Raw genomic sequence first — 12,395 nt, 5'->3', positions numbered from 1 at the left:
GTTTAAAAGCTAGGAACATTTCAGACATAATATTTAATTCTCATAATATCTCAAGCAAGAAAACCAGATAAGTAGCTTGTACAACATCACCAAAGTGAGATTAAAAGCCAGGATCTTTTCCAGGCCCATGGAACTGATAAGTCCCTGCTTTTTTGGTTTTGTCAACTTATGTTACCTTTTTTAAAAAAAATATTGCACATTTATATTATCTTTTTTTGTTTTGCACACTTACATTATGTAGTTTTTTATTTTTGATATTTCACACTTTTCTGTTGAATTAGCTTCACTCCAGCCTTCATGAAAAAAGAAAAAAATCATTTAGTGTGGAGCCATCTTCCTGACCTTGAATTTGTAATTTTCAAAGTAGAATAAATGGTATTTATAAGTCATTGTAAAGTCACATGGATTATTTGACTGTACCTTTTAATATTTACCATAGAAAATACTGTGATGTTGGGTCACCTCTATATGCTTTCAATTATTTTACACAAATACATAGGAAGAGAGAGGTAGATGCATACATAGATACATAGAGTAAGTCTTACTCATTCAAAGCAAAAGACATTTTTTTTCTTATAATGTATAATGATCAAGGAACATGGATTTGAGCACTTGTTATTCGATAACTAAGTAAAAAAAACAATTAGTGAATTTGCTGACAAGTGCAGATAATTATAACCCTTCCATCTCTGTGCTATGTCAATTTCAAAACGTTTATTGAGGGCTTATGTTGTTGCCTATGCTATGCAAAGCTGACCTTTTCTTTCCAAAATATAGTTGGAAAAAAAGAAAAGAAATATAATTCACTAACATTATTTTTTAAAAAGTTCTCGAAGCAACTTCTATATTGAAGTTGAATCAACACTGTGACATAGCACAGACAAGCAAATAGCCGCTGCAAGGTTATTAAAAGAAAGAGTTGACCTTATATTGAATCTCTTATTTAGAGGACTTAAACCAGATTATCCACTTTATTTCTTTAATTTCAACATGCCTCTTCTTTCTTATAATGATGAAATTGTAAAAATGTGCCGAAATAATTTCTCTAAACTAATTGTCAGAGCTGATTTTAAATCTAAGTCTCATCCTTTATGATTCATCTAATGGGCCAAACTTGATATGAAAAATATTGTAAGTATATATGAATCAATGCTCTTGATTTTGTTTTATAGCCTTTTTTATAGTACTAATATTGATATTATCCTTTTTGGTCTTCTATCAGGCATTTTTTATTTTAAGGGTTAATTGGCAATTTACCTATTAAGTTAGCAACCTTTTTCTTTAAAGGGCCAGACAATAAATATTTTAGGCTTTACAAGCCATGTGGTATCTGTCGCAATTACTGAACTCTACTTGATAGCGTGAAAGCAGCTGTAGTTAATCCATGAACACATGGGCATGTCTGTATGCCAGGTAAAACTTTATATATGCTGACATGTGAATTTCATATAATTTTCGCCTGTCATGGAATATTCTTCTTTTGTTTTTTTTCAACTATTTAAAAGCTTAAAACAAAAATTCTTGTTTATGAGCTGTACTAAAACAGGCAGTGGACTTTATTTGAGAAGTGTACTTTAGTTTGCCAACCCCTGTCCGTTTTCCTGAAGATATATGTAAAAAAGTCATGGTGCTTACGTGTTTATTCTTTATGTACATTTTGTTAGTAAAGAATCAATCTCTTTACCCGCTAAATGAGAGAGGAAGAACGTTTTCAATGAAAGCAGTAACACCTCTGTCTGACCTGTGACTCCTAAGGATAGGGACAGCAGAGGTGAAAGTGACTTGCTCCCTCCTATAATTCCTGAAGAAGTTGCTTGCCTTTCTCAAATCACACCAGCTGGCCTTCACGCCTGCTCTTCCTTGATGCCCCACTAATGCTATCCGTGCTCTCCTGGAGAAATTGTCTTCAGGGCAAAGGGAAAATTCAGAGAACTTTGGTGACTCTAGCTTCCTTTTCAGCCAGACTAAAGCTTATACTCCTAACACTGGAAATGATGATTTCTTTTTTTTTTTAATTAATTTTTATTGGAGTATGGTTGATTTACAATGTTGTGTTAGTTTCTGCTATATAGCAAAGTGAATCAGTTACACATATACATCTATCCACTCTTTTTAAGATTCTTTTCCCATATAGGTCATTACAGAGTTGGAAATGATGACTTCTCATAAAATGGGCTACCCAGGTGGCAGAAATTGGGATAGAGAGAGCAACATGCAACTGATATTTTTTTTTCCCCTAGAGCTTCTGAAAATTAGTATTGGTATTGAGTCTATTGTTTAAGAAATTAAATTTGATTCTCAAGTCTTCAGACTCACAGCTAAACTTAATTCCAAAGCCAGTATCACACCTGCTCAAAAATCTTTGATGAATTTTTTTTTTATGTGCTTACTCATGAGGCATAAAACTCAAAATCAATAGAGATAGGCATGCTTGTATCAGTTTTATTCTCGTATCATTTTTAATATTGAAATTCTCCATGTGCTTATTTCAGAGTATTCTTTTCTCTTATGGTTTACATACTTTGAAAAATTGAATACTTTAAATAAACATTATGGAGATTTATTATTGGACAGTCTCACTATTCTTTTGTTTCTTGGATGAAATATACTCAATATCAGGAAGTACTTCGATTATTATTTTTTTTTTTAATTTATTTAAAGTATTTATTTTTGGCTGCCATTGGGTCTTCGTTGCTGCACGTGGGCTTTCTCTAGTTGCGGCAAGCGGGGGCTACTCTTTGTTGCGGTGCACGGGCTTCTCATTGCGGTGGCTTCTCTTGTTGTGGAGCACGGGCTCTAAGCGCGCGGCCTTCAGTAGTTGTGGCTCATGGGCTCCAGAGCGCAGGCTCAGTAGTTGTGGTGCAAGGGCTTAGTTGCTCCGCGGCATGTGGGATCTTCCTGGACCAGGGCTCGAACCCGTGTCCTCTGCATTGGCAGGCGGATTCTTAACCACTGCGCCACCAGGGAAGCCCTCGATTATTTTTTAGAGAAAGTAATTATTGAAGTGAATTAAGACTCCTCATTTATGTTATTCCTGATGCATTGAAAGCTCCATAGATAAGATCATGAGCGATGTATGGGACTTTACATTTTTTCAGTTCCAAATATGCATACTATATATAAAGTATATTCAAGTGTACATACTATGTATATATGAATTATGTACATATATATACATATGTAATGTATATAGGAAGTACATACAAGTTCAGAGAGATACATGACTTTTCAAGGTCACACAACAATCAAGATCCCAATCCAGTCATTTAACTCTTCCATTATACCATGTTGCTTCCATCTAAAGAATGAAAGATACAGTTACTTATTCTTTGGAACGAATATGGTCCCATCACGTTATTTTTAAAAATATATGTTTTTTGAATTTTAGAGTAGTTTTAAATTTACAGAAAAACTGCAAAGAATACACACAGTGTTCCTGTATACCCCACACCCAGTTTCCTCTATTGTTAATATCTTACATTATAATGGTGTTTTTGTCACGACTAATGAATCAGTATCGATACATTATCATTAAAACCCATACCTTATTTGAATTTCCTTAGTTTTTATCTATCAGTTTCAGGATTTCTTCCAGTATACCACATTAATTAATTTCAGTCTTCATGTCTCCTTGACCTTCTCTAGACTGTGACAGTTTCTCAGACTTTCCTTATTTTGTATGACCTTGCCAGTTTTGAGGATTACTGGACTGGTATTTTGTACAACGGCTCTCAGTTTGGGTTCATCTGGTGTTTTTCTCATGGTTAGACTAAGTTATGGTGTGGAGGAGGAAAACCACACAGGTAAAGTGCCCTTCTTATCACATCATATCAAAGGTGCATACTGTCAACATCACATATTACTGCTGATCACCAGGTGTGGCGTAGGTAGTGTTTGACAGGTTTCTTCATGTAAAGTTCCTCTCCTCCTCCTTTCTAGAGTGTACTCTTTGGAAAGAAGTCCTGTGTATAGCCTACACTTAAGGAATGGTGATTTATGTTTCACCTCCTTGGGGAGGAGCTTCACTTCATTTTTATCTCCATGAAATTAGCCGAGAATATTGCCTCCACTGAATCTTGTTAATAGGAGAATCTTGTCCAAGATATGTAAGTGCGTTCATATTAATTGAACAATTATCTTCCAATGCATACTTAACTTGCCTGTGTATTTTTTCTTTCCTTCATGGTTCATACAATAAATGCATATGGATTAAAGATGAGAAACAGGACACTTGATTAAATAACTAAACTGGAAGAGTTTATTTACTGGGCTTAGTTTCAAATTAGTTGTAAATTGACTCACAGAGTTCTTTCAACTACAGGGTGAAGTGGAATGGAATTTTACAGCTAAATTTAAACTAAATATGAAGAATCTGATGATAAACAAAAAAATGGGAAAGTCTAGATATCTTTTATGGGTAGTAGTCTTAACACACTTCATATAATGGCTAAACATGCTATTTGTTATGTCTAAAATAATGAATTAAAGCATAACATCTTACTATCAGAATGAAATAATTTTTGACACATTTTAAGGGGGGGGGGATTTGGCTATGTCAATAGGCATGGAAGTAACACTGAGTTTATTTTGGGGAATTAAAAACAACGTGTACCCTCCAGAAAGAAATATTCAAAAACACGCGTTATTTAAAAGTAAATATGAAAAACAGACTTATCTTCCCCAAAATGAATCTCATTCTTCCTTCATTCATATCATTGTAACATAATAATAATTTGGGGGCAGGGTATTTTAAATGAGAAAAAAAGTTTGATAGCAGATTTAACATGAGAAGATTCTACAGCAGACTTAGACTTGTTAAACTTTTTAAAATCAAAAAATTAATTTTCTATCTTCTAACAACCTGTATTTGAATTCTCTTAGAATACCTCACCCTCTTTCACGTATTGGGCAATGCTTTCTCATGGAATTTTTACTGACTATATAATTGACCCCCAAAAGAAGATAGTTCAATATTGCAGTCAGTCTGAAAAACAAGGTTGATTTTCTTCTACTAATATTTTGAACCATTATATCTCAATCAAGTGGATATATAACTATTCTAAAATAAAAATGTAAAGAATATGAAAAACCATATAACTCTTTCTTCTTAAATTCCTACTCCTTAGATTTTTAAAGAATGGATTTTTTCTTAAAAAATTGACATATATAGCATAAACTAGTAATTGACTGAAAACACATACTTATTCTAGACAATGTAATGCATTTATGAACTGTAATGACAACTATGAAATAAAATGTAATATAATGAAATATATTGGTGACACTGTTGTCAGAGCAATCCAGGAAAATTATTATTTTGCAGTTACATATACTGATTCACACCCTAAAAATATTAAAGGTAATTAAGTAATAAGTGATTTAATGTTTGTGTGGACAAGTAAATACCATGAAAATATTGAAGTGATGCTGTAAATATCTTACCTTAAAGAAGACTGGAGGTTTTGCGATTTCCTTGAGATGTGTAAAATCCAGTGAGATTTTACTAAGGAGAAAATTATCTTGAGAGTTTTCTGAGAAACAACAAAAACCGTTGTTCAATGATAGTGGCTTCAATTCATTCCTAAAACATTTACTGAAAGCTAAACGACTCTGTTCTGCATGTTGGGGCTACTGTGTTGGATGTGATTTGGGGCCGGCCCTCTGGGAATTCTGTGTTATAAGTTCCATTTATAACAGTTTATAGTCACTCAATAAATTTTGCTTGTCTTTCCACCAAAATAGAGTTATTGTATTTTTATTGCTTAGATTATCATGTTAGAAAATACTATAAATCTTTTGAAAAATTTTCAAGCTACTTTGGCAATCTCCTGTTAGGACAAAAATCTGTTGGTGTTGTCCTAGAACTTCACTTAAAAAGTGAACAGCCATGGCCAGGGCCTGGGCTAGGGGCTAGAGGACACCAAAAGGTGTCAAACACAGCCCATCCTTTCAAGAAACTTTGTATCAAGGTAAGCTCATTACATACAAGATATTTATCTAAGAGTATCATCTTCTGGAATCTAAGTCCAAGTCATTGATTTTGATTTATTTGATAAACACTTTTTATTCACTCATAAAGCTGTAAATATATTTGCATTTTTGAGTAGCATCTGGAAATGGTGGTACATACAAGAATAACTCTTATTATAATTTCTAAATAATATTCAGGAGATGGAGCTTGCTGTAATAGAAAGATGATTTACTTTGGAGTCAGGCAGATCTGAGTCTGATATAGGCCTGTATCACAGCCAATAGCCTATGACTTTGATCTAGTTCCTTAAACTTTCTGAGACTCAGCTTTCTCACTTGTAGTGTGTAGCTAAATCCTAATAATCTAATTTTTATACTAACTTCTGAAATTAAGATATTATCAATTCAGTTATTCATGTAAAGAAACCAAGACATGGAAGTGACCAGTGGAAATCTGACACATCCCGAATTTGAATCTTTGACTTCTAGCTCAAGATCCTGCCCTCTCCATAAAGAATTAAGAATTGTGAGAATTCAATTTTCCCTTGTTCACACCAAAGCCTACCTGTCTGGTTTGGACAAGATATGTAAATTCTTGAAGTCTTAGCTTCCTCACCTGTACATTGAAGGCATTGTACTGATATATCTTCCCAATCCTTTCCAGTTTTGCATGCACTATGGGAGTCAGTAGAGTGTAGTTGTTAAGATACAGGTGTTGGAGATTAAACTCTTGGATTCAAATCCTGACTCTGCCATTTGTTGGCTCTGTAAGCTTAGGCAAATTACTAAATCTCGTCAAGTCTCATTTTACTCGTCATTATGGGTTAATAAATAGTACTTACTTCAGAGCATTATCTTTGTGAGGAATAAATGCATTAAACTATGCAAAATATGAAGAAAGGGATCTGGTATAGAATAAGTGTTATACATATAAGTGTTTGCTGATTATTTCCTAAAATTGTGCCATCAAATTGAGTGACTCCAAGTGAGCTATTTTAACTCTTCAAGTCAGAGTAGATTTGCTTAAACAATTAAGTGTAAGCATCACCATCCTGGATTCCTGGCCCGATCACACTGCTGTTCTTGTGACACTGACTCAACTCGCTAGCTCTGTTCTAAAGAACAGTTATTGGTGGGCATAGCCACATACACCTGGGAGCAGTGTTTACCTGTCCAGAAATAGATGAATGTGTATCAATATATAGTCAGCACTGAATCTTCTCCTGGTACCCAACTGAACTGATGAATCTGTTTCTTTGAAGTTCTGGAACTATTCGGGATCTGGGTCAGTATGATTGCAGAAGCCAACGATTCTAATTAGACATTTGCTGAAGCACCAAAAAGTATAGCAAAACTGCTTTGCAGAATAATTATTTAAGCATGTAAATTCCAAGCATTAGATGCAAATTAAAACTCATTTTGGTAGAAGAATAATTAAAAGTCTTAATTCTATATGTTATTTGTAGACAAACGCAAGTTTTATTTTACTAATAAAATTGTTCATTAACATCTTTAAAACATATCACATTCATATTAGATCTCACTGAAAAGTAATTCTAATAATTGAACTTAGACATATTGAAACACATACGACAATGGAGTCAACATAGAAGTAATAGCTAAATTTTTGGCAAATTGCTTAAAAATTTTTTAAAAAGGTTTTATTTCCATAGCATGGACTTTTAGAACATATTGGTAAACTATTCCTGCCTAAATTATTGTTTAATAATATTACAATATTTAATAATTTAACTACAAATTTTATTTACAGTTTCCATCTTTTAATTCTGCTTTGTAAGAATTTCAAAAACAGCTGACATTTTTCGAAACAACTACTAGCACAGTGAAAAAAAAAACCTGCTTTCATTCCATTTTTTTTTTTTTTTCTGTATTCACTCTTTTTTGCTAGGTGGCATGCATGCAGTGGTTTCATGGAGACCATACAATGCTTGAGATGATTGAGAAAAAACGTTGCTTGTGCAAGGAAATAAAAGCTAGACAGAAAACGGAAAAGGGCCTTTGCAAACAGGATAGCATGCCTATCCTACCCAGCTGGAAGAAGAATGCGGGTACAAAGAAGTACAGCCCTCCACCCTATTCTAAACAGCAAACGGTATTCTGGGACACTGCCATATGACTGTGTGCAGGATGGCGTGAGCTCCACATTACTTAACACGAAGAGGGAGGTCGACTCGGTCATGTGATAAGTAACTGTTACGTATCGTCTCAGTCAAAATGGAATGCCAGTGGTTCCCTGGAAAACCCATGGGAAGCTGTGCCTATTCGTGGCTAGTTCAAGATAAAATCTGTATTTCCTTGCATTTAAGGCACACTTATTTATCATGGATTATTTTGAATCCAGAAGATATTAAGATGTAAATATTTTACTAGTTTATGGGTGACACCTGAAATAATACACATTATACGTATATAAATGATAGAAATATCAAGAGTTTTACTATATGATACAATTTCGGTATTAACTGGTTTGTTATCTCTTTTATATGTCCCTTGATGCCTTTGATTATTAATTTTTGCATTTAAAATGTTTCTTTCTGCCCACCTTTGGTTTCTGTACACGAGCTCACAGATAGATTATGTTCAATCACACAATATATGATCTGGTGCTAGTAATGTAGAAGTTGAATCTCATATTCGTCAGGAACATCTGTTGCTTTGTACGTTTTCAAGGGTTTGACAGGAAATGAATGGCAATGTGATGCTGAATTTGGACGTCCACATTACATCAACACCAATATTTTTGCTACATTGGCTTTATAAGAATTTCTCTTCAGTATCATCTTGTTTATACTAAGCAATGGTTAGTCAGACTCCAGAGAAAGTTAATAGGATATATTTGGACATCCCAGCAGAAAACATTTCCTTCAGAAATGACTTTAGGGACACATGTCCTTGCATCATTGATTTGATTGGAGGAGACCAGGGTTCACTGTGATAATGGAAGGAACAAGGAATCAAAGGTTAAACAGCACAACTGCTTTCAAGAGGGTGGGACCAGTGGCATTAGAGCCACTGCCATCACCATTTTTGAGTAACTTTTCATGTGTATGTTTGTTTCCCCTAGAAAATGACCAATATACATTCAACCAGATGAGTTTACATGTTTTAGTATACTAAATGCCAATCTTTCTCAAAATTTGGGTCCACGAATGGAGTAGTATTTCATGTTAATTTTTCAAATTAGTTATTACCATATTTTGGGGGTGTAATCTTCTGTGCATGTTCATCACACCTATTCTTACTGATGATGACACCATGACCAAAGAATTATGACCAATTGTTTATTTTATTTTGTTTCAAGGAAGAAACAGGAAATGCAGGGGATGGGAGACGGGGTGGATTCAATTTTATGTGGTGGTAAAATTTAAGTTAAAGAAATCATATATATCTTTTAAGAGTAACTTGTTAGTTGACTATAAATATCCCCACGGATGAAGAAAAAGGAAACTATCACATATATTTTGTATATTTAAATTACTATTTATGCTTCCTAAAATGGACAGTATGTGATTCTTCTTTAACAATCAATTTAGTATTATATTTCTGAGAGAAAAGGTATGTGTTTGAAGTTATTGTCATAGTGGTTTTCCTTGTAAGGGTTTTGACAGCAATAGTACAGTGCTGCTCAATATAACCAAATATAACAGGAGGTAGGGAATTTTTGTAATCTATATTGCTAAAGAGCTAGTAATGCTTTATCAGTAATAGTTTCTTTCGAGCCTTTGAAATGTTATAAAATAATTTTTTAATATTTTATAATTAATGTATATTTTGATGTCCAACTAGAATTCTGAAAGAATAAGGAAAATAAGGTAAGTGGGAGCATGTATATCTGTTATGTGTGCCCGTGTACACGTGAATGAGTACTCAGTGGGGGAACTGTGTGCATTAAATGCTTACTGAAGTTTTAGTTTTGCTTGTATCACTAAGGTGGTAAAAAAAAAAAAAAAAAGCAGAGTCACAAGTACAGGAAATCACGGAGAGATCTTAAGTAGCTTAAATAAATCCTGCTGCCATGTTTCACCAGTTATAGATTATGTTTCAAATCCAACAATCAATGGAGTACAAATCTAGGAGTGATGAAAATGTGTTAAGGTAAAATCAGAATTGAAATAAAATGTGTTTATGATCCAAGTTGTTATCCTGATTTAAGTTATTATGACCACATATGCTCAAGCCAATGAATCAGATATATATGTCATCAATTCTCAGCATCTTTATGATGATCTTGAGATATAGATGTATATATATATATCTCAGGCTCAATATGATAATGATTGGATAATTCCCTTGAAATTTATATTTTGGTAATAAATGCAAGTGTGTTTTTCAACTGCCAATCTTTCCCATATCTATCTGAATTAGGCAGAAGATATTTTTTAATGCTGGCCACTTGTCAAGAAGGAAACAGAGTTACTAAAATGATTTGTGTTGGATTCAGCCATTTCCATTTGTTCTGCCAAACTCATGCTGTTGCCAGGTTTCATACACTCCTTTTTCAAGCAAGTTATTTTCTGAGAAGGTAACTTGTTTGAAAATCTGACCTTAGGCAACCATTTCCATTTATTTTCTCCAAATCTTGCCTTCCATGGGAAGTAATTGAAAGATCTGATATTTGACTCAAGAAATGATATTCTATACCTATAAGACTGTCCATTGTGGTTTAGCCTATGTGGCAATAGCCATTCTATGATTAATTTCCTTTTTGTGTAGCATTTCTTTATGTGGAGAAAAAGAGGTCATTAGGACAGAGAGAAAAATAAAGTTACTCTCTAGTGGCAACTAATTAGGACACTTCATCCCATAAATTTGGTCAGATGATCAAAAGTTCCACCTGCACCCAGAACACTATGGAATGATAAAGCTCATATTTTTTTAGCAGTGCCAAAGAACAGATCATATCATGGCATGGTTATCAAGTTGAAACAGCTCAGACCTATAAAAATTATCTTTTCACAGCAAATTTTATAGAAACAGAATTTTATTGGCTGTGAGCAAGATGCTTTTATATGTGAAAACTTCTTAGAAGAGACACAATTTTTTTTAGAATTGATGGAAGGGAAAAAGCAAATCCTGCTTTTCTGCCCAGTCTCAGAAGCCAGCATCTTCTGAGGTATAACAGGAGTTCTTTATGTAAACGTTGCCAAACTTTCCCTTGTGTTTATGGAGTGGAAGCAAGTTTGGAGTTGAAAGTGATTGATTTGTGTAAAGGTTAATGTCACCCATAAAATATAGTCCTGAAAGTGAAACAAAACAAAACACTAAGAGGTTAAAATGTGTAGTTAAGAACACACACATTCAAATACATGGTAATGAAATGGATACAAGCAGATATAACTTCACATTTCAAAACAGTGACATCGGGACTTCAGAGACCCCAAGGTTCCACATAGGTTTCATTGAATGCTTCTGAAGAGTAGAGAAATATTTTTCTTACTACCTTTTGGCTTAGGCCTCACCCTTATATCCAATGTAGTTTGAGTCTTATAAGCGAGTTTGGTTATAAAATTAATAAAACTAAACGACCCTATTGTTTCATTGTTTTAATTAAATAAGACATCAGAACAATGCACATACAATGCAATTTCAATATTACTTATATGTTAAGGTGAATCACTTGCCTCAAATACAAAAGAACTTGTAAGCTAATCATGGCTCCCTATAAAATGAAGGAAAAATTCCTGTGATTCAAGTAGCAAGTAATCTGAGATGAGAGAGAATTCACCCTTGCAAAGAAGAAGTAGAATAGAATAGCAATTCACAATTCATTGTGTCCCAAACTTAAATTGAAGTGAAAGAAAAATAATACCTATGTACTTAAGATTAACTGGCTAAATCTTCCTTGTAAGGGAAAATAGATATCTAACTCTAGAATGTGAACAATTTGTTATTAATCCATTATTCATTTAACAGTTCATTATTGAGCAACTTATATATCAGCTATTTTAAAACATTTCTGAAGCATTTGGCATTAAGCATTCAAAAAGATGTGGTCCCTGCCTTCAAAGAGCTTTATTATATAATCATTAATATTTTCAAAACAAAGCTTTTAGGAAGATATACAGTATCACATATGTTTGACATCTCTTATGTGTTTATATATGGTATTCTCTTTTTTTTCAGATCAAGTGTATACTCAAAATAAAATGCTAAACATATTAAAGTTGATGTCTAAGTATAAAATATGTTTATGTGTAAGCCTCTATATGTACACATAGGATATGTACTGCTGTCTATATAAATCAGTAAAAGGATAACAAGTTTTGCCATGTTGGACTTTGAACATTGTGGCTTGGGGTTTGGATTGATTTAAAACCCTTTGATATTTGGGTCAGTTACACTGTAGCAAAATGTGTGTCATCTGGGAAAAATGTCTCATAATATTTCCCTTTAAATGTTATAAA

The 12,395-nt window shown here is 33.5% G+C and overlaps 1 protein-coding gene across 1 annotated transcript in view; it reads left to right on the top strand.

The window, feature by feature from the left end:
- The window catches only part of NYAP2 (neuronal tyrosine-phosphorylated phosphoinositide-3-kinase adaptor 2), a 243,087-nt gene extending 234,980 nt beyond the window's left edge, over positions 1-8,107 (top strand). Inside the window, exon 6 of the mRNA XM_068543754.1 lies at positions 7,880-8,107. Coding sequence (XP_068399855.1) covers positions 7,880-8,107 — 228 coding nt within the window. The remainder of the gene's footprint in view (positions 1-7,879) is intronic.
- Positions 8,108-12,395: the final 4,288 nt, after the last annotated feature.

The sequence above is a fragment of the Eschrichtius robustus genome, chromosome 5 (assembly GCF_028021215.1).
Source record: "Eschrichtius robustus isolate mEscRob2 chromosome 5, mEscRob2.pri, whole genome shotgun sequence".
Lineage (NCBI taxonomy): Eukaryota > Metazoa > Chordata > Mammalia > Artiodactyla > Eschrichtiidae > Eschrichtius > Eschrichtius robustus.
Note: the sequence above shows the minus strand (reverse complement) of the source record. Positions and strands in the feature narration are given on the sequence as shown.